Raw genomic sequence first — 27,745 nt, forward strand, 5'->3', positions numbered from 1 at the left:
CAGAAGAATGACTCCCTCTTTCTTTCCACCTGAAACCAAGGAAGGTTTCTGGGTAAAAACCTCTAGACTCGCCCTGCAGGAAATGAGACAGGTGGAACAGGATGTGGCTTTTCCTACAACTGGGAGTAAACTCACAGTGTCTGCAAGACTCACCAGCAGGAAACACACAAGCTGAAGAAGGATGGACAAAGGGAAGAGGAGAGAGGGCAGAAGGAGGCCGAGGCGTGGCCAAGTGCCCCCGGCAACTGTCCTGGGCACCTCGCCGGCCAGCTGCCTGTCGGCCACACCACCAGAGAGAAGAGCCTTTAGCTCAGAGAGAGCCGCGCAGTAGAATATTTACTCGTGGGTGCACACATCCACAGCTCCCTTGTTTCTAGAGGCTGTCATTGGGTAAAGTGGCACAGTGCTTCATCGTCTCAGGAAATTCCAGTCAGGAGAACATACATGAAACATCTAATAACAGGATGAGGGTGAACCCCAACTCCGAGACTTCTAAGAGGGGGATGCTTGCTTTACATTCCTGGTAGAGGAAAATCAGACTTGTCTCATGCCTCAGGCGCACTTGAACATTTAACGTGATGCTTTGACAATCGGTCCACCTCTTTGGTATCTGGACGCGGAGAAGATGTGACCTTCCAAATCTTGTCCAACCCAAGTTTGGGATGTCAGGAGAGCACACACTCTTTCCTTCCTGGCACGCTGCTTGTTCGTAAAGTCCTAATTTATTTATCCTTCTGCAACATGTACATTACTCAGCTCTGCAAGTTACTCCAAAAAGAGTCCATGCAGAAGACAAATATATTCAAGGAAGATGGAGACATGTAGAGACAGGAGAAGGATCTCAACAGACGTGCACTGTAGTTTCTGCAATAAGTCTGTGTTTTTACTCTCATGAAAGCAAGCTTAAGTGTCGGTTTGCATTGCCCTGGGACCACACCCCAAGTGTCTGCAACCCCAGTGCACAGTCCCAGGAGTTCACAAAGGCAGGGCGAGTGAGCAGGGGAGGGAAGCACTGGGGAGTAAGTGGTGATTCTCCACGGAAGCCCTACTCACCCCGAGAGCATCTCAAATATCAGGATGCCGAGCGCCCACCAGTCCACGGCTCTCCCGTGGCCTTTGCTCTGGATGACTTCGGGGGCCAGGTACTCGGGTGTTCCACAAAGGGTCCACGTCCTGCGGACAGAGAAGGGAATGCAGAAAATTCAGCTGTGCTTGACGAACACATTACTCTTAAAAGAAGCTGAATCTTACAGTAACTTAGTTGACCAAAATGATGCACGTCCCCCACCCCGTGGATACACTGTAGGGGATAAAGAGAGTAACATTGTCTTAGCAACACTGTCTTAGTAACATTTAGTAACATTGTCTAACTTGTTCCCATCTAAACACTCATTAACACAAATAGAATCTAAGTCAGTCTTGTTATCATTGCTGCCCATTGTTATTGTTTACCCTTGTTACTCAGAAGCAAAAAATCCACAGGACCTGTCTTCCTACAAAATAACATTAAAAAGAACAAGTCAAGAATTCACTCATCAACCCCATCTCAGTGCGCCCCCGAAGAATGCACCTGTCTGCTCCTTGTGTCTAAATAAGCTAGGTCTGTCCTACGGCAGGGAATTGACAGCTACTGCTAGTGGTCTTTTCCACCTGCTCTTCAAAAGGTCTGGCGTGTTTTCAATGCTTTTGTGGGTTTGCGGTCATTTTAGTTTCATCAGTGGCTTTTGGAAATCCTTAGGTTAAGGGACAATGGGATCTTTGGGGTTTAAACAAGGCAGAGAGCTTTGGAAAGGATTTTCTCTGCTGACGAAGCGACACTTGCAAAAAAATTAGCTTTGAGCCCCACCTAGAGGAAGCAAGGATTCTGACCAGCCCAGCTGGACCGTGCACGAATGGTGGAACTTTCTGGTTGTCTGGTTTGTTGGTTTTGATTCCGGTCATCTCTTCCTGTGCTGCCTCAGATCTCTCTTTGTCATAACAAGTGGGGGAAGGAGTTCCTTTACTCTTCTCCTTAGAAGAGAATTCTATTTACACTTAAAAAGAACCACAATGTTTCATTAAAATCTATAGATTTGGACAGTCTCTGCTGACATCTCTAAATTTTATGCTCTACGGAAAATGCAAGACCATTTTTATTTTCTAATTTTCCTCAAAAAATTAATAATAGAATTACCGTATGAACCAGCCACTGCACTTCTGGGCATATATCCAAAGGAAATGAAAACAGCATCTCAAAGAGGTACCTGAAGCCCCATGTTCATTGCAGCGTTATTCACAATTGCCAAAACATCAAAACAACCTAAGTGTCCATGGATGGATGAACGGATAAAAATGTGGGCTATATATACAGTGGAATATTATTCAGCCATGAGAAGGAAGGAAATCCTGCCACTGGCAACACCATGGATGGACCTAGAGGACGTTACACTTAGTGAGATAAGCCAGACAAAGGCAGATACTGTAAGATCTCACTTACACGTGGAATCTAAAATAGTAAAACTCATAGAAACAGAGAGCAGAAACAGGCTAGGGGAGGGGGGAGTGGGGAGAGGTTGGTCAAATGGTACAGACTTTCAGTTATAAGATGAATTAGTTGTGGGATCCTAACGTACAGCAAGGTGACTATAGTTAATAGCTAATATGGTATTACATACTTGAAATTTGCTGAGAGAGTTGATCTTAAGTGTTCTCACCATCAAAAAGAGAATGGTAACTATGTCAAGTGACGGACATGCTAACTAATTTGATTGTGGTGATGACCTAACAATGTATATTAAATCATCACACTATAATCTTTAAAAAAACCACATTGTAGGGGCTGGCCCCGTGGCCGAGTGGTTGGGTTCGCGTGCTCGGCTACAGGCGGCTGTGTTTCGTTGGTTCGAATCCTGGGCGTGGACATGGCATTGTTCGTCAAACCACGGTGAGGCAGCGTCCCACAATGCCACAACTAGAAGGACCCACAACGAAGAATATACAACTATGTAGAGCCTTTGGGCGGAGCATAGCCCTGCCAACACCTTGACGTTAGGCTTCTGGCTGCCAGAACTATGAGACCATAACGTCCTCTTGTTCTAAACCCCTTAGTTTGGGGTACTTTGTTATGGCAGCCCCAGGAAATGAACACACCCCCATGTCTGTCACATCACGTGGGCCACTCACACAATTACACTTTACTTCTAAGCACCTGGGGTCTTCACACTCCCTGGTGTGTATTATAAATTGTGTTGTGTAATGGAATACAAGCTAAAGGATGGCATGAGAGGAAAAACGTCTGAAAATACCACTTTGGGGGTCAAGAAAATTGCGATAATGATGTCCACACTTGTCTCTTTAAAGACTTTGAGTACCCACTCATGTGCTAAGATTGTGAGAGTATGCTAGGTCACTAAGATGGGCAGTAACAGGTCAGACAGAGGGTGTGACGGGGTTTCCGTGAGTAAGAACTTGGGGTCCTCCTTGTGACTTTGCCCCCTGATCAGCAAGAAAAAAAGGAGTTAAAAGTGCAGAGACAACCACTTCACACTCATTAGAAAGGCTACTATCAAAAAAACAGAAAACAACAAGTGTTGGTGAAGATGTAGGTAATTGGAACCCTCGTGCACTGTTGGTGGGAATGTAAAACGGGGCAGCCACTGTGGAAAATGGTACAGAGGTTCCTCAAAAATTAAACATAGAAACACCATAGGATACAGCAATTCCACTCCTAGGTATACACCCAAAAGAAATGAAAGAACTTGAAGATATATTTGTACACACATATGCATAGCAGGATTATTCTCAAGAGCCAACAGGTGGATGCCAACACACGTGTCCATCAATAGATGAATGGACACAGAAACTGTGATCTATCCAAATGATGAGATATTTCTTCAGCCTTAAAAAAGCAGGAAATGCTGACACCTGCTGCAACATGGATGAACCCTCAGGACATCATGCTCAATGAAACAAGCCAGTCACAAAAGGACAAATACTCTAAGATTCTAGTCATAGGAGGTCCGCAGAGGAGTCAAACCCAGAGACAGAAAGTAGACGGTGGGTGCCAGGGGCTGAGGGAGGGGGATGGGGAGTGAGTGTTTAATGGAGACAGAGTTTCAGTTTGGGAAGATGAGAAAGTTCTGGAGATGGATGGTGGGGATGGTTGCACAACACTGTGAATGTGCTTCATGCCACTGAACTGTGCACTTAAAAATGATTAAGATGGTAAATTTTGTTATATCTATTTTGCTACAATTAAAATTCTCAAAAGTACAGAGATAGAAGTGGAAGGAGCAGGGTGCCCCCCATGGAAGGAAGGTGCAGGAAGAAGTGTCTGATGAACAGAAGTCAAGGTAAGGTGACAAGGACCTAAGGAGAGGTTGGACAAAGGGTTGCTTTGGAAGGGATCCGGGAATCTGTAACCCTAGATAGAGAGCTGTGCCCAAGCTGTATCCAGCTGGTGCTCTACTGCCAGGTAGAATGTCACTTGGGGCTCTTCACTTAGCAATTCCGACCTCAAGCTCACCTCCAGACCACACCTGCCCGTCTTGCTAAATGTTGCACTTGTGTTTGGCGCCTGTCTCTAGACAAAAGAAGTGGCTCCTTAGGAGAGGAAAAAAATATAGATACTTTGTAAATGACTCCTCCAAAAAGCCATGCGATGATAGAAGTATTGATAGAAGAATCTCTATTTTGCAGATTTAACATAGAGAAAACAAAAAGGTACTTCAATATAGTCTGCTAATGGGTACATCTAGCCACTCGGCACTTCCTTTGCGCATCACACCAAGCGTGCACCAAGCCTGTTTTATAAGCAGCACATTTGGTCCCAGCCCCCCCAGGACTGATGGCATGACGGGGATCTTGGCTTAGGCCCCTCAGCTCCTCCCACAAACCCACCCAAAGGTCCTCTTGGGTCTCTCTCTCTGCTTCCTTCCCCTGTGACACCTCCCTATTCCCAACCTCCAACTCTTTTTTTCACATAACAGACTCTTTCCTATTTCCCCGTAACCCCCTGTGATAAAAACAAACTGCGATCAAAATTTCAAATCCTGTTGAAGGAACGGGGTCACGTTACCCCGGCTCAGACAGAGACTTTGCAGTCCCTGGAATGGGCAGTCTGGCAAGCAGCCGGGAATGAAGGTACGGCGGGGAAGCAAATACAAGGAAGGAAAGGAGGGAGGGAGACCCGGTTCCTCTTAACGCAGAGTAAAGTAGGAGGGGCTTACTCTACCAGCTGCTCAGTTCAAGTTAGAGCCAATCATGGTCCACGGAACCACCTGGGGGTCCAATGGGGCGCTTCTCATTCCCTAGACTTAAGTCTAAGGACTGAGTTGGATGCAGGCTATTTTAGAAACATCCCTTCTCCCCGCCACGTCCAACAGAGTTAACCTTGGTTGCTTTGGCTCATGACACTGTAATTCTGCAGAACAATCAACTTATTAGCCCATTAATGCTGGCTTTCCAGGCTGGTAGCACATGCAAGGTCGCCTGAAGGTCGCTTGGAAGCCTAGCTCTTAGCTGATCTAAGACCACGTGGAGGTGGTGGCAGGTAACTGTACACGCATCAGGGGCAGCATCTCCTCTTGCATCTGGAAATGGGAGTCTCTTTTCGGCTCCATCCTAGTAAGGGGCACAGATCAAAGGCTGTGTAAATTTCCAGTTTCTAAGTAGCCTCAGGCAGCCTGACACCTCGAGAGTAAAAGCTTCCTAGAAAAAGCCCCAATGCTTCCTGGATGTATAGAGGCATTGATTGCTATAGAGGTTCAGGCTGTGGTAAATATGCTAAGACAAGATGGAGAGCCCTGTGTGTTATTCTGAGACTGCTGGTCCAGGCTGTGAATTATTCATGCCTCTGGTCTTATCTCCTTTTGCTCACTTGGCTCTTGGAGAGAAGGCAAGGTAACACCTGTCGTTCTCAGTTTCCTCTGTTATCAGTTCCACTACGGCGGGGCGTAGGAGGCTGTGTTAACCAAGGAGAGACAGGACGCTCTGTACAATACAGAATCAAATGTTCATGTGTTCTTAATCCCCTACTGCCTTCTGTGGCATCCTACTGGGGTGAATGTGTTCCCTCCAAAGTCCTAAATCCCAATGCCTGTGAATGGGATCTGATTTGGAAATAAGATCTTGCTGATGTCAACAAGTTAAGATGAGGTCATACTGGATTAAGACAGGACTAATCCAATGACTGGTGTTCTTATAAGAAGAGGAAGAGAGAGAACTTTCTCTTCCACACGAGGACACAGTGAGAATGAAGCCGTCTAAAAGCCAGGAAGAGAGTCCTTACCAGCGACCAAATCACCTGGCACTCTGATCTTAAACTTTCAGCCTCCAGAACTGTGAGAAATAAATTTCTTATAAGGCCAACAATCCTATCAGATTAGAACCCCACTCTCCTGACCTCACTTAACTTTAATTATCTCCTAAAAGCACTATCTCCAAATAGAGTCACAACGAGGGTTAGCGTCTCAACACATGAATTTTGGAGGGACACAATTCAGTCCAGAGCAGTGGTGATGATGGTGATAACGATAATGATGGTGATGATGATGGTGATGGTGAAGGTGATGATGATGATGATGATGATGATATGATGAGGGTGATAATGATGGTGATGATGGTGACAGTAATGATATGGTGATGGTGATAATGATGATGATGGTGCTGGTAATGGTGACGGTGATAGTAATGATGGTGGTGGTGATGATGTTGATGGTGATGATGATGGTGGTGATGGTGATGATGATTACGACAATGGGGTGATGACAGTGATGGTGATGATGATGACGGTGATGACGATGATGAGGATGATAATGTCCACTCAGTGCTCACTATGTGCCAGAAACAGTTCTAAAGAAATACTTTTTGATGAACAGATCCATCCATTCTTACCAACAGTCCTATGGGGTAGGAACATTCCTCTTCATTTCATAGACAGGCAAAGCAAGGCACACAGAGGCAATAATGACACACCCAAGCTCACCAGCTAGGCAGTGTCACCGGTCCAATAGGAGGCAAGAATCCCCATAGCTGCCCTTCATTCCTAACCATTACTTTCTGGTGCTTCCATAACAGAGGCTCGTGATAACAGAAAGAAGTCTGATCCGGAAGCAGGAAGGTACTACCACTTGGCCGTTGTGGGAACGTGGGCACCTCTGAGAGCCTTGGATTTCTCATCTGTGAAACGAAGACGCGGAACTGGAAGAATTCTAAAGTATCATGTGTGAAAGAGAGAGAGAGAGACAGGCAGACACACTGCGTCTGCTTCAGGAATCCTTAGCACTTCCCAGGCCCACGAGTCTGTGTAGCATTCAGGGAGAAAACCATAGCATTTCTGACACACCAATACAAGGGGAGCCACGTCCCTGGCAACCTCTATTCTACTTTCTGTCTCTACAATCTGGCTCCTTGAGATACCTCACATAAGTAAATTCAGACAATATTTGGCCTTTTGTGTCTGGCTTCTTTCACTCAGCATCATGTTTTCAAGGTTCACTGAGGTTGCAGCATGTGTCAGAACTTTACTACTTTTCATGGCTGAATAATCTTCCAGGATACGAACATACGTTCTGGTCAATTTTGAGCAGCTCACAAAGCAGATGGTCTAGTTCCAGGGTAGACAAACTTTGTAAACGGCCAGATAGCAAATATTTTCAGCATTGTGGGCCATCAGGTCTCTGTCACCAACATACAACTCTTCTATTTGTAGCACGAGTGCTGTTGCAGACAGAATGTCAACAAACGGTGATAATGTGTTCCAATAAAACTTTATTTATAAATGACATGTGGAGGGCCGGATCCTGCTGGCACAGTCTGCCAAGCCCTGGCTTAGTGGAAAGAATTAGATAGAGGGAGAGGAAAGGATTTCAAAGCCTGGCTTTGATCAAATACTTGACAAATACTTGAGATATATGACACCTGACATACATCTCCATCCTGCACAACTTTAGTTTTCATATCCATGAAATGAAGGCCCTCACCAGTTTCATGAATTAACTTTTGCTTGGTTCTCTATTTTCCTAAATAAAAGATTAAAGGATTAGAATGCACATCTCAACCACAGTGGCACGTACAGAAGTCAGCTGTGTGCGGCACTGAGAGCACTTGTTGCTGTGAATAAATTACCTGGTTAAACAAGATTTGCAGGGTAAGCAAAGAGATACAAGAATAATTCATAAAAATTAAGTGAAAACCAATAGCCTTAAACATGATTTGGAAAGTCTGGATGACATTTACCTTTCTCTTTCAAAAAAAAAAAAAGCATTTTTCAACTCTGTCCATTAAGAATGCCTAGAAGCAATGAAACTCCAACATCAGAGAGCATCCAAGTACTCACAGAGTGGTCTTTAAATACTATTTCCCACCCGAGAATCCAGGCTTCCATCTTGAAGAAACAGCTGGCTCCAGGGTGGAAGGAGGACATATATAAAGGGGCCTGGGCTGCTTCTAGTGAATGAACGCAAGGAAGTTCTCAAAGCCAATGGGTTGTCTACAAAAGGGTACAGGAGGCAGCTTGAAGTGGTTCCTACATAGGCAGGATTGTTTTTTTTTTTCAACTGAGTCATAATTCACATAACATAAAATTAATCATTTTAAAGTGAGCGATTCAGGGATATTTAGCACATTCACAATGTTCTGTAACCACCACCTCAATCTAGTTCCCAACTAGACATTTTCATCACCCTGAAAAACGAAACTCTGCACCCATTAAGCAGTCACTCCCTACTAAGATGGGGCCAATTTAAGCATCAAAAAAAAAAAAAAAATTGCTTTGGAAGAAAATGCATGAGATCACATGTTTTCTGAGTAGAGACCAACAATGTTTAAAAGACGCATTGGCAGCATTTGAGATCACTAAGGTCCCAGGTCATGATTTTAAAAACCCTTAAATAAAGTGTAAGAATGAAGCATGCCCCCTGCCCACTTGTCAAGGACAGTATTTCATGGTCACCCAATGGCTAAGCGGGTGAAGTGTTTTTTTAATAGAAAAATTCCAGCTACGAAATGCAGAAGGGATGTCAGAGCAAGAATGTCACCATTGTGCCATCTCTCTTGGAAGGCTGGAGCAAGGCAGCCACCATCGGAGGAGCCAAAACCCACAGTTCGGTGTAGATGGGAGCAAGAGTGGACAGTGGGGAGGGAGGCTGGGCCGGTAACACTCAGACCCACAGAGCAGCCATCTTCACTCCACTTACAGCAAGACAAGGACGTGGTCCGCGCTTCTTGCTGGACACAAAAGCCACAACAGAAACTCAGCACCAGCTATTTCTCAAAGACAAAAAAGAAAGAAAGGAAGAAAAGGACGGACGGAGGAAGGGCGAAAAGGAGGGTCCAATGGCCCTGCCTCTAATCCAGTCCAGAGAGCTAACCACTGGTCTACAAGACATCCAGGGGACAGAAGAACAAGGAAAGTGACACCGTGAGGAAGCAATCCACAGAGTCTAGATTGTGGGGCTTCCTACAGGGCAAATGGCCCAGTTTATTTGACAAATATATGGCAGAAAGGGAAAAAAAGTTGGAAGGTGAACTTTATGGATCAAATGGAGCTAAAAGACAAATCAGCCAAAAGCAGTGTGGAAACCTTGGTTAGATCCTCATTTTTGAGACATTTGGGGGAAATTTGAATATTGACCGGGTGTTAGATGATAGTAAGAATTTTCTTATAGAATTTTCTCAGATGTGATAATGGCATTGTAGTTATTGTTTTAAAGTTCAGGATCTGTTAGAGATAGGATGGCGGGTATTTGCTTTATAATAATTCAAGAAACAAAAATGGGAGAAAGGCAAAAACTTCCAATCAGGTGGCAAAGCTTTGATGCCTACTGAAGGCGGGTGATGGGGACAAAAGGTATTAATAGAAACTATTCTCTCTACCTTTCTGTCTGCTTGGAAATGTTAAGTAACAATTGTAAAAGACTAGGTTCCATGTCACCCTTAGCAAGATGCCAGAAATAAAAATCCAAAGGATAGTACTGAATTTATAAACCCACAATAGAACAACATAGAATAATAACAATAGATAACAATAATAATACAATAGAATCATAATGAAAGAGCTGTTGCAGAGAGAGAAAACCACATCTCAGAAGGTATCCTCTGTATTTTACTTATAAAACCAAATTAAATCTATCAGTAGCTTCTTTTAATCACTGCAAAAAATCAAGAACAATTCTAGTTCGTCCCTACATCTTTTAGGCAGGCTATGTGCATAATGTAAAATGTATATGCAAAATAGTTTCATACAGCAATAAGAAAAATCATAGTGAGAAAAGATGAGTTGTGTAAGATCAACTTAGAAGAGAAAAACATCCCTCCATTATTGACAACCTAGGAAAAACAGGATAAATCGAGTCGCCATGAACAAAGGGGCATAAGATTCATATACGTGAGCAAAGTACTTAATTACAAGCTTAAATATGTTGTATCGTACGCTATAAAAAATATGAGAAACACACTTCTCTAAATCATATGTTCAAAAATATCATTCGAGATGAACTCTGTTTTGTTCCATCTATTTTGTAGCGATCCCCGGAAACTTCGGTGAATTTCTTTCCATTTTTATTCAAAAGTCATGGTTAGTATGTGAATCCCAAACCAGAGGAAGGGCTGCATCCATGTGCTCATGAGCACGTGTCCCCAGAGCTGGCCCAGAAGACAGGGACTTCATTTAACAAACCCAGAACGCCGAATAAAAAGGAGAAAAATCACCAAAAAACATGTATTTTTGCAAGCTACACTACCCATGACTAGAAAGATGAAGTTCTTTAAACGCGATCTATCAAGACGGCAATGAGCCCTTCTTTTCCAAGATTCAACATATTAAGTAAATGAATTGCTTGATGTTATGTGCTAAACCGTCTTCAGCCATTTAGTCTTAAACGGACATAATGGATTACCTGGATAGGAACGTGGTTTGGCAAATTTACAATCAAGTGAATATGTGAAACATTTTATTTCTGGAAACAGACTTCCAAATAAAATGACTTAAGAAAAATAAATACGGGGTACACTGTATACACGTGCTGCCAATAGGGGGCAGCGCCAATGTGATACACCAACTTTTTTTTAAAAGTAAGGTCTCCACTCTTCTATGTAAAAGCTCCTCACTTTTATGTGCTTTATTCTTAGAAATGGAATAGATGAAATTCTATAGGGGAAAATGAGACTGAATTTTACTGCATTATAAAGTGTTCACAAGAGGCTCCTTTCGAAAAACCATCAGAGATGAGTCATTTCGTGTAAAATTGCCCCCAAATCAAGTTTCCCCTCAGTGCAGATGTTTCTCCAATGTGAGGAACATAGATATCACCTTATCTAACCCCATCTCGTCAAGGAATGGGACAGTAAGGTGCATTTTCTGGGTCTGTCTGGCCAATATGGAGCCACTAGCCACTTGTAGCTACTGAACACTTGAAATGTACTGAGCATCTGAAATTTTGATCTGATTGTAATTAATTTAAATTTAAAAACTGATACTCAAGACAGTTACTGCAAAACTTTTAAAGTATTTTTGAAGCGCCTGGCCATGTGAATCTGCTTCTCCAGATTTAAATGTTACGGACTTTAAATAAAGATCAAGTACGCATTTCTGATGAAAATTTAGCACCCTCATTGAGATGTCCTGTAAGAAATAAATGCACGTGGGATTTCGAAAACAGTAAAAATTCTCTCAACTTTTATACTAATGATATGTTAAAATGATCATATTTGGGAGATATCGAGTAACAGAGACTTCATTATTAAAATTATCTACACCTGTTTTCTTTTCTAAACTATGGCTCCTGGAAAACTTGAACACACGAGGTTTGTGTTGTATTTCTATCAGACGGCGCTGCTCTAGAGAAAGAGAAATTTTAGGAACATAAATTACTAAAATTGTCCAGAGGAACAAGACACACACCCTTGTCCTTCTAAGTGGAATATTTTATGACTGCAGGTTATCAGCAGGAGCTGTGATGGCATTAGAAATAATACAGCCCAGTCTTTCTCCGGCTCTGTCAGGTGTCTCTCTCTTTAATGCCTAAGTTGCCCAGGCGTGTGGTGGGCAACTGCATGTATGGGGGAAAAAAGCTTATGTTTTATTAGGGCATAACATAACAACAACAAAAACCACAGCAAAATAACCCCAAAACAAAACAACCTAGAAAACTAATGTGTGACGTGACAGAGAGAAAGAGCCAACACAGAAAATGAGACAGCTCCATCCCTCACCTTTAGCCACGTCCCTCTTACTCGCTTCTTTGGAGTAAAAATGTACAATTGCATTCAAACCCAACCCTTTAGACCCCAAGAGAGGCCCCCAGTGCTTCTTATAAGGGGTGCTCCTGGCTGGGAATTAAATTTTGAGAGTTTTTCTTAGATTCTACATGCTAAAGGCTGCATTGTTCCTAAAGGAGAGAATGCAGTCTCTACAGATCATGGCACTAAAAGACGCTTGCAGGCTCATGATGTTGCAACACAGACAGTTTTGCAAATACGTCAGCCTCACATATGCTGAATATTATACTTTTATACACTATATATTACATAATCACAGTCATGCGTCACTCCATGACATTTTGGTCAATGGCAAACCACATATACGATGGTGGTCCCATAAGATTCATACCACAGAGTGTAGGTGTGTAGCAGGGTGTACCAACTAAACTTGTGTAAGCACACTCTGTGATGTTTGCAGGACAATGACATCACCTAATGATGCATTTCTCAGTATGTATTCCCATCGTTAAGCGATGCATGACTTATGCACATTAAGTATAAATGGTTTTTCCCAGTTAAATAGAGCGTTCTGGATTATTGGAGTGAATTAAGCCAAAAGGTATTTTATAATACGGAACTATCTAAGATGTTATCTTATAGAATTCTTCTTAATGATATCAACTCTCTGGTGCTAACAATGTTCAGAATGTTCGCCTAGTTAATTCCACTTAGGAGAACTTAAATTATAGAATTAACCTGAAACACAAATAAATATTCATGCCTAGTGTATGTGCTGTACCTTTATTTACATAGGAAAACACTGAAACTAATAATTTATTTGTTCAGCAAGGACTTTTTTGGTGTTTTGTCATCATCAGAAATAAAAAGTAAGATACATTTTTTTTTTGAACAAGGTAAAGGTGACCTCACTATGTTTAAATGCATAATCCTTCTTGTCAAAGATGGTGAATTAAACAAATTCAGCTCTGCTCCCTCCCAAAAGACAGTGAAGAATGATAAAAAGCATAAGCCACTTAAGAAGGAACAAGGAGACAACAACAGGACAATTTTGGAAGCCGCCCAGGAGACGGACCAAGAAAACTGGCTGAGCAGCCCTCAGAGTTGAAAGTGGCTGTCTGTTGAGAGTCCTTGACTCAGAGGATGCAGATGTATAATTCTGATAAAAAGAAAAGCTAACTTACATCAGCTGACTCTGCCAGGGTGGCTGTCATCAAAAAGACAAGAGATAAGTGTTGGTGAGGATGTGTAGAAAAGGGAACCCTTATGCACTGGTGGGGGGAATGTAAATTGGTAAAGCCACTACGGAAAACAGTATTTAGGTTTCTCAAAAAATTTAAAGTAGAACTACCGTTATGATCCAGCAATCCCACTTCTGGGCATACGGCCAAATGAAATGAAATTAGCATCTCAAAGAGATAACGTGCCCCCCTGTTCACTGCAGCATTATTCACAATAACCAGGATACGAAAACAACCGATGTGTCCGTCAATGAATGAATGGATAAAGAAGATGAGGCGTATATCTACAAGGGAATACTATTCACTCATAAAAAAGAAGGAAATCTTGCCATTTGCGACAATATGGATAGACCTGGAGGGCATGATGGTAAGTGAGAGAAGTCAGACAGAGAAAAGACACATACTGTATGATCTCACTTATATGTGGAATCTTCAAAAAAAAACCAAACTCATAGAACCAAAGAGTAGAATGGTGGTTGCCGGGGGGTCGGCGGGGGCAAGGGAAATGGGTGAAAATGGTCACTTACTTGTCTACCAGTTTCTTAGCGAACCCAAAGTCAGTGAGTTTGATGTGACCATCCCTGTCCAGCAGTATGTTTTCTGGCTTCAAGTCCCTGTAGACGATCTCCTTTGAGTGCAGGTACTCAATGGCACAGACGATCTCCGCGGAGTAAAAGAGCCCAGTGTTGCTGGCAAAGCGCCCCCGGTTCCGCAGGTAGCTGAAGAGCTCGCCGCCCGGCACAAACTCCATCAGCATGTAGAGGAAGCGCTCATCATGGTACGTCCAGAACCTGTGGGAGACCACCGCGTGAGTGAAGGCTGCACCGTGGATGGACATTAAGGGATGGGTATAGACAGATGTTAGATGTGGGCACAGATGGGCAGAGGCAGACAGTAAGAGCTGGGGACAGACAGATGTCAAGCTATGGGCATACATAGACATTAAGATCCGGGAACAGGTAGATGTTAGAAATGGGCACAGATAGACATTAAGATCTGGGTATAGGCAGGTGCTGACACGTGTGTATAGACAGACATTAATATCCAAGTATACATAGATATTAAGATATTCATACAGATGGACAGATGCTAAGATATGAGTATGGACAGATGTTAAGGTTCAATATAGATATACATTATGGGTATAGCTAGATACACGTTAACATATAGCAAAGATAGATGTTATGTATGTTTATGGACACAGGTTAACACATGCATATAGGTAGATGTTAAGAGTCAGGTACAGAGAGATGTTAAGATATAGATATAGATACATGTTGAGACGGGAATCCTGTGAAATGGGCAAAGATCTCAGAATGGACAAGAGTAAACACCATATTTTGATAACAAACTGGCTAACAGCTTGTTTGGGGCTAAATTGCGTCCTCCAAAATTCCAATGTTGAAGCCGTCACCCCCAGGACCTCAGGATGGGGCTGTATTTGGAGATCGGTCTTTAAAGAGGTGATGGAGGTAAAAGGAGGTCATGAGGGTGGGTCCTGATCCAACAGGACTGGAGTCCTTATGAGAAGAGGAGATGAGGACGTAGACATGCACAGAGGGATGACCACGTGAGGACTTCAAGGAGACGTGGTCTACACGCCAAGGAGAGAAGCCTCAGGAGAAACCAGCCCTGCCTACACCTGCATCTCAGACTTGGTCTCAGACTGTGAGACCATAAATGGCTTCTGTTTCCGTCTGTACATACAGTCTCTGGTATTTGTTTTGGCTGCCCGAGCAAACTCATACCCAGTGGGCACATCTTCAGGGATCACGCCCAGTTCGGTCACCCAGTGCAGTAATCAGGACCGAAAATTTAGAGTAAAGTAACAGACTGCCTTTCAAACACTTGCTGGGGAAAGGTGGCCCTTAAAAAAGTCCAAAGCGAGAGATTTCTAAGCAATTATGAGTAGAGGATTGCCCAAGGGAGTCAGAAGAGATGGAGCCTCCTTACAAAGGCATTGAGGAGCTCTCTGAATGGAAGAAAGGAAGCATGGAGGAAAAGAGAGTGTGGATGAGAGAAAGCAGAAAGAGGACAGAAGACGCTGAGTCCCATGCGTATTTAGAAGTCTTGGCTAAAGGAAAAGAAACAAATCCGTGCTCGGGAGATCAGCATTGATGGAGAAAGAACGTTTTCACATAAAGGAGACGTGGGGAAAAGAGAAATGAGCTGCGGAACTAAGCAGTAGGTTTTTGAGGGGATTTAGGAAGTATGAGGATGCCTATGACACAGTAAGCGTTTGTGGGGTCACTCATTAAAAGCCACTCTGCAGAATCGGGGACGCAGCGCATGACGTTAAGCAAGATCAGGCTGTGGTTGTCAACACTGCAGTTGTCCCTGTTGCATCTTCTTGCATCACACAGTAGGACTGGTGATTCCCTCCAAAGATGATCCCAATGAGAGGCATCCATCTGGGCATCACCGAAAACAAAACAACGCCCTGGAAACCAGAGGAGGATGCTCAGGACACAGTCTACCACAGGGTCTTGCCTGCTGGGATGGGCCATTCCAATAAAAGAAAGTCAAATGAAGACAAAGCATTTGGGGAGATAGCTTGCAAAGACCTAACAATTAAGTCAAAGGAAAATCACAGAGGAACACGCATGGGCAGTGGTCAGGAGAGCATGACAATGCAAATAAATAAAAAGATGTGGCTGTAGAGAGGAAAGATGCCCCCTCACAGACGTGATCAACTTTTCTACGCCATAGGAGAGCACTTTAATAAGAGAAACAAAAAAACACACTGCTCTGACTTTCAAATGAGTGTCTATTTTGCTAATCACAATGTTTGTACGTACTACTGAAATAACGTCGTATGTACAAAAGGCTTTCACTAAATGCATTTAGACATGCAGACCGTTTGCAATAAGGATGTGGCTGGGGGATGACACCTATGCATAAAGAGGGGGTGCATAAATGCCGTCCTTTCTCTATGTTGCTACCAGATGTCTGCCCCGTGGCAGCAGGACCGCCCAAGGATACCGTCTGCAGGAAGCACAGCCTTGGTGACTTGCACGCATTTCCTTTCTTGGGTTAGTGAGAGCTGTGCATCTGTCTCCTGTTTCCCCTTCTCACTTCTTGCAGCTCAGAGGTTCAAGATTTGTGGTGTGGAGGCATGAAGGGACGCAGGAAGCAGGAAGAGTGTTTTAGGGGTTTTCACTGCTGTTGTTACTTTTGGGAGAAACCTACAGTTAGAAAGACGGATGAGACACTGGCTTTCCTTCTGTCATTTCAAGTCATTATAAGTCATTTTCCTTTGGCCAAATGCCCTATTTTCTGCTGGACAAGGCGAGGCCATTCCTTCCTGCGATGCTTCAATATGAGCACACAGTATTTCAAACGCATGACAGCCGCACAGGGCTTTTGTGGGTGAGCTGAGAAGCCAACGATGATTTCACTGTTCTGCTGGGAAACACGGTCTAGGGTCCAAATGGTATCCAACTGGTGAGTGTGTACAACAAACCTCTAGGTAAGCTGGTGACTTTCTGGATTTCCCTGGGGCAGGGTAGATGGCAAATTGAGCTAGCACTCACCAGGAAAGACATGGAGTTCTGCGACTTGAGCCCTTGAAAAGACTTAAACGGTCAAAGCTATCCAATCAGTACTACCATTTTCTACAACTGTGGATTTGGTTGAAATGGTGGGAGAATGAATACAACCCCTTCTTCCCACACTCAAATACGTATGCACACGTGTGCACACACACTCTCCTCACCAATGAGGATGCACGCATTCTTGGATATATCCTATAGCCATTCCTACTGATCCATCACCTGGATAATAATCTGCCCAGATCCTTTCTCAGCTCTTGAAAACAATGCACCACAATGTTTGGATGTAACCCAATTTCACCATTCAGGGGCATCAGAGATAATTAACAATGGAGGGAGATGAGAACAGAGTCACAAAGGGTTGGCAGTTAAGAAAAGAACCTTCAGGATTAAGCAACCAAGTGAGTATGTCAGTCCCGAACAACCGTAAGTGTAGAGACCAGGAGATTCTGGCAGGAGCAGTGGGTCAAAGATCTTAGATTCCGTCACCCAGGTTCCAGCTGAGTTGTACTTTCATGCATCCATATTGACCAACATCCATCCATATTGATCCATCATCCATATTGATCAATAGAGGAAAAGAGTTAGGGCTCAGTGTCTCTCAGCGTCTATTATTTTGCTCCCAACTCCAACGTGTGGGTTTTCTCCCCTCACAACCAAACAGTTCTGGGACACCAGCTGGGTGTCCTATGAGTCAATTCAATTCTGACACTATCTACCTAGAGATCACATCAGATCCCCACAGGTGAAGGGCTCAGTCCCACAAGACTGCCCCCATTTCAGGCGCCCATCGCAAGACCAGGTTGTCACCTGTGCTTCTGACTAACCAGCTATAAATCAGACGTTTCCAGGACACTGTCTTTGGGATCCCTTAATTTGCTAGAGCAGCTCACAGAACTCAGAGAAACCCTTTCCTTAAGAGATCACTGGCTTATTATGAAAGGATATAAGTCAGGAACAGCCAGATCAAAGAGATACAGAGGGCAAGATATGGGGAAAAGCCATAGAGCTTCCACGCCGTCTCCAGGCATCACTCTCCCCAAATCTCCACATGTTCACCAACCCAGAAACTGTCTGGACTCCATCCTATCAGGCTTTTATGGAGGCTTCGTGACATAAGGCAGGACTGATGAAATCACTGGCCATTGACAACTGAACTCAATCTCCATCCCCTCTTCCCTCCCAGAGGTCAGGGGTGGGGTTGAAATTCCAACCCTTTAATCACAGGGTTGGTTCCCCTGGCAACCAGCCCTCACCCTCAGGCAGGGCCAAAAGCCACCTCATTAACATAACAAAGACACCTTTCTGGCTCTCATCACAGGCAATTCCAAGGGTGGTAGGAGTTCTATGCTAGAAACTGGGAAGAAAACCAAAGATATATTTCTTACTATAAATCACAATGATCGCATTCTCAAACACACAAAGAAGTGATTGGATAGGCAGAACTACACCAATGCATAAAGATGTATGAAGATAGGTTTGTTCCACAAATATCTCAATAAAATCAAACAAAAATCATGCCTAAGATGTAATCCCTGAAAAAGTGGGCTGCCATTTTTACCTATACACATCATACTCAAGTGCAATGAGTCGTCAGCATCCTTGGGAAGTAATAGCTTTCATAGCAGGTACTGCAGAACGAGTAAACTAAGGCTATGAAAAAAAAAATCCCCGAGGGTCCCGCTTCCCCTGTCCTTCACCAAATCACTGAAGACACATAAATGTCGTAAGAAAAAAAATTCCTCTGACACATCTTTCCTTCAAATCTCCATCAGTAAGGCTTTTCTTATTTGGAGAGAACTGTCAAGAGTTGGGTGTTACCACTAAAAACCACAATATTCAAAGAGATACCAACTTTACCACCCCCAAAACATTCATAATCAGTTAGTCATCATTTGGGGCTTGTAGGTTGATAGGGTGAAGTCTACGTGGCCACAAATGAATTAAAATCTGAGTTCACAAAACGAGAAACAGGATGAACTGTATCAGGCAATGTGTTGGTCAAACAATTATCATTGATTGCAGGACTCCATGCCTTGCACAGAGTCTATCAAAAAGTAAAAGTTTGAGAGCAGAAAGAGACGACAGGGTTTGTCACACATGATATGAGAAAAAGCAGCATGTTCTGGATCTGAATTTCACTGGGTGCATTATTAGCCTTACTGAGCAACATCAATCAAGAACTCATGAACCGCTTTCTTTAGCGACCTCTACAACTCATTGCTCTTTTCTTCATTTGGTGGATAAATCTGACCAAACACCCCCTCTGTGCCAGGCAATGTCCTGTGTTGGCCATACCATAATGCGAAGGGCAGATCCTGTTCTGATGGTCCTGAGCCTTGTGGGCTGGCAGAGGACTAGATCTAAACATTAAACACAGGATGGCTAGGCAGAGTTGAGGCCAGAGCAGGCGGAAGGCAGGACCTGGGGACAGGATGCACCTCTGCTCGAAGGAGGCAGGGGAGGGACGTACAGGAAGGTAGAAAACAGGTACCAGTCAAACCCTGGAGCCCTGGAGACAGGGCAGAGCATTTGCATTCTGTTATATGCATGAAGGAAAACTTCTGACAGGATGTGAAAATAAAGGATAACATCTGATTTTTGTGTCAGAAAGAAGCCCCAGCCTGCTGTCATCAGGAGTGGATAAACCCTGAGGAGGCCACTCAGAAGAAAACGAGGGGACCTGGATGAACTAAGGGGGCTTCTGGGAAGACGATACTGTGGACGGATTTGGAGATGTGGTTTAGAATAGGAAAGGGCAGGACGCTGTGTAGAGTAAACACAGAGGCAGAGAAAAGAAAATCAAAAATGGTGCCCAGACAGCATCCAGAAGCTGGAAAGGCCATTTGGGAAGCTGAAACGAGGAACTGATTGGGAGTAGGGGAAAAGGAGGAAGGTCAAGAATTCATGTTGGACAGAAGGACCCTGAACTGTCTGTGACGGATCGGAGCAGAATGGACCAGGAGCAAACTGGATGCAGAAGTGTAGCTCAGAAGGCAGCAGGTGTGGGCGAGAAGCATAGCTTCGTGGGAGTCCAGGGTCTAAAACACAGAGGAAGCATGACCATGGTCAGTAAGAGCTCCGTTTTGGGAGCAGGTGCACAAATGCACACACACCTGCCCCTCTGATGGCATCTGCTCCCCAGTCCTCTGCAGCTCTACCTGCATGGCCCAGCTTCTCTCCAAAGAAAAGGGAGGGCACCTGGCCTCTCCTTTAGCCAGCTTTCACCGCTGGTCATGCATCCTGGAGTATCTCCTACCAAAAACCCCCAAGAGGGATCTCCATGAAGGTGAGATGAAAATGACAGGCAAAGAAAGTGTGCATGATAAGCTGTAATGATGCCACACCGTGTGTGTGTGTGTGTGTGTGTGTGTGTCCATGTGCAGAACTCCTTAAGCAGAGAAAAGGACAGAAGGATCCATACCAGACTATGATGTGGTTACCTCGCAATGAGAGAGGGTGGGAGGAAGAGGGATGAGGGTGTGAGGCAAGCCGGAAAATAAAAACAAACAAGAGGAAATGCTGAAGTGCCCACCATGAACAGCAAAGAGAATCAGATGTTGAAAATGCACTCAAGCAGTTCTAGAAAGAAGGGACTCAGAGACATGTGCACACCATGTTCACAGCAGCATTACTGACAGTAGCCAAAGGGCGGAGGCAACCCGGTATCCATCAACGGCTGAATGGACAAGCAAAAGGTGGTCCATCCATACAGTGGGATACAATTCAGGCTTAAAAAGGAAGGAGATTCTGGCACATGCTCGAACATGGATGAACCTTGAGGACATGATGCTCAGTGAAATAAGCCAGTCACAAAAGGACAAATACCGTACAATTCTACCTCTAGGAGGTCCCTAGAGGAGTCAAATGCATAGAGACAGAATGTATATGGTGGGTGCCAAGGGCTGGGGGAGGGGGATGCGGAGCTGGTGTTTAATGGGGACAGAGTTTCAGTTTGGGGAAGATGAGAAGTTCTAGAAATGGATGGTGGGGATGGTTGCACAACAGTGTGAGTGTGCTTAATGCCAAGGAACTGTGCATTTAAGTTAAGATGGTAAATTTTATGTCCGGTATGTTTTACTGCAATTAAAAAATTAAAAAACATATTCAAGCGTACATACTAATCTGCAAATAGCAAAAAAAACCAGCTATAGTTTACAATCACTAGGACTGCTTAAGCTGGAAACCTCTGAGTTCGGCCCCCTTCCTGTGTGGGGACCTCAGCTCAGAGCAGCATCTCCAGCTCACAGGAGCGGTTTCTATTTTTAAAGCAGATCATTGACTTCTGTTTGCAAAGTCTGAAGGAGGGTTCCTACCCTAAGGTGTTCTCATTAACTCGAAAGTCAGTCTCACTCACTCGGAGATGCCTAACTTCAAGTTTGTCATAATTTCTCCAGATGCTGCAAAAAAACCCCCTGGTCTTTTGCCATTAAAAGAAGATGAAAACCCGACTAGTGTCACCCTATCTCCTCAAACTCCATCTCCTAGTGCAATCTGAGGCTCTGGCACATTTCTTCTACTTTCCGACCTGGCTCCCCGGTAACCAGCTCTCCCCCAAGGCGACCTTGGCATGTTCCATCCCCCACCCATGGTCTCCTCGCTCATGTCCCCAAGGTTCCCCCACCCTCAGTGGCCCCATCTGATGGCTCCCCGCCAATGACTGCTCACTCTCTCTCCTGCGCTGGGCTCTCTTCCAAGACGGCTGCCTAATGCTCCTTTGCACTCGAAATATCCCAAACTAGAACCCATTCTCTCTCCGGTCCAACTTCGCAGGCATGTGGCACCCCAAATACACAGCTGGGCAAGCCAGGAAGGTGTGATCTCCTTCTCCTTCCTCCCGCCCCAGTCCCCACCCAGATGCACACGGAAGCCCTGTATCCCACATACCGGGGCTCATGGGGGTCCTGTGCACACAGCACCTGCTGTCTAACACCCCACAGCACCCTAGCCATCTGCTTCTCCTCTGAAGTGCCCACTACTATTGATGCTGTCAACCCTGCCCACGTCCAGACTTGAGTCCACGGCCAGACTTGGGTTCCTCCCTCCATCCCAGTCCCCTGGGTGACTGGCGGCTGCTACAGCATTCTCCAGCTGGAAGGACTGCCCCCACCTGGCCGCCAGCCAACCCCTTCTCCTCCTGCAAAATTCTGCTTACGCGCCCACCTCGTCCTACGCCCAGGTTCTGGCCCCAGAGAGCTGACGATTCTCCCATTATCTACAACACGTGCACCTAGTAGACTTTCTTTGAGGACTTCACATTTTCACTCTTTCAGAACAATTTAAACCTCCCTTTCATAAGTGTCCACCTCGCCTTCCCTGCCCTGAAAAAATACGTCTGATTATTTTTGGACAAAGAAGAAGAATGAGGATTTGGGAGGTGGCAGCCTTTCTTTTGTCACATCTGTTCTTTGCAGGCAATGTGGAAAGAGGAAAGAGGGCTGTTGGTAGATTTTTGCTTTTAAAATTCAAACAGAGAGAAGACAACAAAATTTGAAGCATGGTGTTCTTTCCTCTTTCACTCTCAGGAAAACAAAGGAATGGTTTTCCCAACTGCCCGTCCACAAACGGATGGAGACTGAGACCAGACCCAAGCCTGTGGGCACCAACAAAGATCTTTCCTTTAAGGTAGAGACACGTCCAGTCTAGATTAAGGCGCGAATTCCTCTAAGGGGAGATACGAGCTGTCATTTGGTCAAGAGCAAGAAGGATGGGCCCTCTGGGTGACAGATTTCCAAGATCTTTCTTCCCAGATCTGTAGTAGAAAGCTGCTGGTCAAGTGAACTCACTGGCCTGGCTCTGCTAAGGTGCACTGAGTCATACAGCCCGGGGACCATAGACTGATCATCATGATGGAACAGTGGAAATGCAGGCTCAGAGGCTGGGTCAGAAAGGGAGAATGGGACCCCACACCCATCTACTCGAACGGTGCCTTGACCGCAGGTGTTCTCAAGTGGGGCAATTCCATTCCCCAGGGGACACTCAGCAATGCCTGGAGACATTTTTGGTTGTCACAATTGGGAGAAGTGGTGCTACTGGCATCTGGTGGGTGGACACCAGGGACGCTGCTCAACATCCTCCAGTGCACAGGACGGCCCCCAGCACAGAAAGTCACCCCAAACGTCCCAAATGTCAAGAGTGCTGAGGTTGAGAAACCCTGAAGGTGTAACTGCATCGTAGTAGAAGTCCAAGACCTGACTCCTGTAGTGAGAGCTGGAGAAGGATGGAGATTTCCAGACATCCAATCCTTTCCTCCCCACCTAGGCGTGGATCAAGTCAGCAGTACCACTGGACCACCACCAGTGCATCGGCCCTGATAAAGCATGACCATCTCCATGATTGCTATTCTCTCTACTGAGAGCCTGACTGACTATACCTCATGGCAGGGAGCAAAGTGTATCCGTAACATGCAAAACTGATGTCCAGTAAGCAGTTACAGGGGTCTAACTGCATCACTGTTCAGAGAAATTCCCACCACCACCATCACCACTACCATCACCTCGCAAGATAGAGTATAAAGTCACTAGACTCTACTTTTAAAGTCTATTAACCCATCACACTGTAAACGGGACTGTGGGGGACCTGAGAGAGGAAGCGAAACCTTCAATGTACCTGATTCCCAAAGAATGGCGACCACATGGGAACAGCCGATTCGAAGCAAAGTCTCTATGAAGGAGTCCCTCCCACCCATTCACAAAAGCATCCATTGGATAAAGGATTCCCAACTCTATCTCCAAAGTAGACAAAAGCAAACTGCAACATTTAAGAGAAATATGTCCCTGGAAAAGAGAAGCAACTCTACGTTCTTCCGAACAATGGCAGCAATCAATAACACAATCAAAAGGAGTTGTGGCACGTTCTTATGTTGAAAAAAGAACCCTGGCAGCATTATGGCAAATGAGCAATAAGAGAGGATGAGATGGGAGAGGGGAGCAGAGCAGGAGTGCAGTACGACTGAGGAAAAGGAGAAAGATGACACAGGGTGCTTCTTAGGACAAGTGAGCCTCTGTCTGCTCAAAGCCCATCGCCCCTTCTGTCTTCTCCATCCTCTCCTGCAGTCACAGTCGAGTTAATTGGGAACCACCAGCTCACAGCCCACAGGGTTCGATTAAGACGTGCCGCTGCAAAATCAGGCAAAACAGAGTATTAACTGTGCAACTGGGAACAAGGTATTGATGAGAAGGTGATGAAGGGGCCAACTCTTCAAACAAAGGTAGACTGACGACAGCTTGAAAGACTGCGCCCAGAGAAAGAAAGCCAGAAGAATAAGCCAGGATAAAATTCACCAGTCATGTGAAACCTACAAGAAAATGTGGAGGAATATACACCAGCTTCGACTAGAAAACTTTTCTTTAAGGCTGCAGACTTGAGCAAAGTCTACAAGGGCATTTCTGGTCAAGCCATCACTTGGAATCTGGCCTCCCTGGTTCCATGCAACATGTCGTCCTTGCTAAGTCACCCAACCTGGCGAGCTCCCATCACACTGGACACTTCTGCTGTCATCATGATGGAATGACCCTGGTCTCCATCTCAAGCTTCCCAGCGTTTGCCCATTGTCATGGTTAATTTTATATGTCAACTTGACTAAGCCATGGCACCCAACTGTTTGGTCAAATAGTAATCTAGATGTTGCCATGAAGCTATTTTTTAGATGCAGAAGTAACATCTAACATCAATTGACTATAAGAGAAGCAGATGATCCCCTCTAATATGGGTGGGCCTCATCTAATCAGTCAAAGGCTTTAAGAGCAAGAAAATGAGGTTTCCCAAGGAAGAAAGAATTTTGTGTCTAGATTTGACTGCCATATAGAAATTCTGCCTGCGTTTCCAGCTTTCTGGGCTTTTCTGCAGATTTTAGACTCAAGACTGTAACATAACTCCCACCTGGGTTTCCAGCCACCTGGCCTTCCCCAGAGAATTCAAACCTGCCAGACGCTACAATCACATCAGTCCATTCCTTAAAAATCTCCCTCCCTCCTGTTTCTTGGGAGAAGCCTGTCTAACACACTCTGGATGAGCCCTCGCACAGGCCTGCACCCCAGAGCAACATCAGTTAATTCCATCCCTTCGATATCCTTGAGTTTGAATGCCTGCCGTGGGCTAGGTACCTTTCTAAGGCACAAACAGAACGAGATCCTGCCTTCGTGGGTTTGTGTTCTAGCAGGAGAGAGGCAAACTGTGATAAATACACTAGGTCAGGAATGTTCTAGTATGTAGGAAGGGAGAGGCACGATGAAAAACAGAAGGGAATAGAGAGCTGACAGGAGAGACCAAGGGTAAGGGCTGGGCGGGGCAGGTGTTGGGCTGTGGTCCCTTCCCTCGGCTCCTTGGAACACACACCACCCTCTTTTGTTCTGACACATGCCCCCTAAAGGAACTATACTACTGATTTCTACTTGCACATATGTCTGTTCCTTCGACTGTCCTTCTGGGGGGCAAGGATGGTTTGCCTGCCTCAATAACTTCACATCCCAGCAGCTGCTCAGCACATGGGAAGCGGGTGGGTACCCATCAGCTATTTACTCATGCTGAATTCTGTGCCTGCTCACACTGTATGAAAAAGGTTAGCCTGCCACTCAACAGCAGTCTATAATAACTAGCCAATACACTATTTGCCCTCCTGTTTCTTCTATGATCATTGACTTCTATCAAGTTAAAATCAATTTTTTTATGCCAGCTACTCCCTGGCTTAATTTGATTTCCTTGAATTAATGATTTCATTGGAATTCTATTACAAACACAGGTATTCAAGAGCATTGCTAACAGCAAGAGTACAAGAGAAATCCAGTGGAGGGGTGCATGTCCCAGCCGAGGGCTGGCCGGAAGCGTCATCACAGAGCAAACAGCTGAGCTGGAAGGAAGATCTGGGAATGGTCTGAGATCTAGACCTGCGAAGGTCTAGAAGGAAGCATTGGCACTGGCCAGAGAAAGGGAGGGGAGGAGCAGATGGCGAGCTCAGCAATGTGAACAGGACGGTGAGCATGGAGAACTCCAATGGTGGAGCATGCAGAAGCTGGAAGCTGGCAGGAGACGATTGTCCTACACTCCTAGCACCTGCTTCTGTTGGTCATCAAGAGTCTTAGAAGTGTTTTTGGCTGAGACATATGATCCGATTTTAATTTTAGATTACTGTCTGAGAAGGAGAACATAAGAAACACTATTTGGGAAAGTTTGTTAACCACTCCAACAAGAGATGATGGATCCTGAACCAGGGCAGAGGGAGGGGTATTTAGGGTGTCTTGGAAATTCAGCACATGAGTGGATGACTGAAACCTTCCTCCACACGTGGGACCAGATAGCAGCCTCAGGCGAGCCTGGCCTCGCTGCCCAACTGAACTCTTTATCCAACATGAGGTGTCTCCCCAAGCAGGGAGGGTGGCAGATTCCCCTGCCATGGGGTCAATGAGCCTGAAGCCGGGATGTCCTTTATTCCTGGCTCCCCAGCTTGGATGCCACACACAAATCTGACTCTCATTATATCTTCTGATTCTTACTCATCATGCAGGGAAAATAACTCTCCATTGTTTTGTGTCTTCCTGGATATGGACTAATTGGACTTCTGGTCTACCTATCAACTCATGGTAAACTAGGTTACTGGGGGTCAATCTCTCAAGAGCAGTGGTTCTCAACAGGAGAGAACTCTGTGCCTCCCAGAGGATACCTGGCAATGTCTGGAGACATTTTTGGTTGTCGAAATGAAGGGGGATGTGCTACTGGAACCCAGTGGCTGGAGACCAGGGATGCTGCTAAATAATCAACAGTGCACAGAGAAGCCCCCACCCAAGAGAATTATCTGGCCCCAAATGTTAACAGTGCTGAGGGTGAGAAATCCTGAATTAGCATGAGATTCTGTCTATATCTATCTATCTACCTACCTACCTATCATCTATCCACCTTATCTATCATCTACCAATCATCTATGATCTATGAATCATCTATCTACCTATCATCTAACCATCTTACCTATCATCTATCACTTATCTATGATCTATTAATCATATATCTATCTATCTACCTGCCCACCACTCTACCTACCCATCTACCTATCTCTATCATCCATCTACTTACCTATCTACCTATCCATCATCATCTCTCTTGCTCTCTCTTTCTGGCAGTGGTTTGGAATCGAGGACGATTTCCCTCCTCAGGAGATTTCTGACACTGTCTAGAGACATTTTGGGCTGTCGTCATTGGGGAGGGGGTGCTTCTGGCATTGAGTGGGTGGAGACAGTGGATGCTGTTCAACATCCTACCCTACACAGAACAGCCCTCACCACAGAGAATTAGCTGCCCCAGATGTGAACAGTGCTGAGGCTGAAAACCCCTGTTCTGGATCCAAACAACCCTAAGATCAGCAATTTCCACATGCATAAAGGGTGAGGAGAAGACAGGAAATCATGATCTTTGGGCACACAGCAACTCCTTCTTCCTTTCTATCTTCTCCACCCCAGACAGTGAGTTACTCAGCTCTTGTAAAATTCTCTCTCCACTGGCAGAGCTGGCCTTTCGACATGACATTATCAGTGCACAGAATGCGTTCTCTAATGTGCATTTAATGAAGGCCCTGGCATACTGTCAACAATACCATCAGGGGCAGGGCAAAGCCTGAACTTTGATAATGGCACTGGGGAACTTGCCAAATCACTCAAGTGGAACTTCCAACTCCAGTCTTGGTTCAGCTTGATACCTGGCAACATCAGCATTCCACGTGGTTTCAATAAATGCAAGCAAAATGTGCTCAGTGTTTCCGGAGAGTAC

At 44.9% G+C, this 27,745-nt stretch overlaps 1 protein-coding gene across 10 annotated transcripts in view; it reads right to left on the minus strand.

Annotated features, from left to right (window-relative positions):
- The window catches only part of PRKX (protein kinase X-linked), a 166,532-nt gene that overhangs the window by 101,304 nt on the left and 37,483 nt on the right, over positions 1-27,745 (minus strand). For all 10 annotated transcript variants that reach the window (XR_011434888.1, XR_011434889.1, XR_002805448.2 and 7 more), the window contains exons 3-4: positions 13,967-14,230; positions 1,054-1,173 (exon numbers count right to left, since the gene is read on the minus strand). Coding sequence is in view for 3 of the 10 variants with exons in the window: in XM_070257808.1 (XP_070113909.1) it covers positions 1,054-1,173; positions 13,967-14,230 (384 nt within the window). In the remaining 7 variants the exon portion in view is untranslated. The remainder of the gene's footprint in view (positions 1-1,053; positions 1,174-13,966; positions 14,231-27,745) is intronic.

The sequence above is a fragment of the Equus caballus genome, chromosome X, assembly GCF_041296265.1.
Source record: "Equus caballus isolate H_3958 breed thoroughbred chromosome X, TB-T2T, whole genome shotgun sequence".
Taxonomy (NCBI): Eukaryota; Metazoa; Chordata; class Mammalia; order Perissodactyla; family Equidae; genus Equus; species Equus caballus.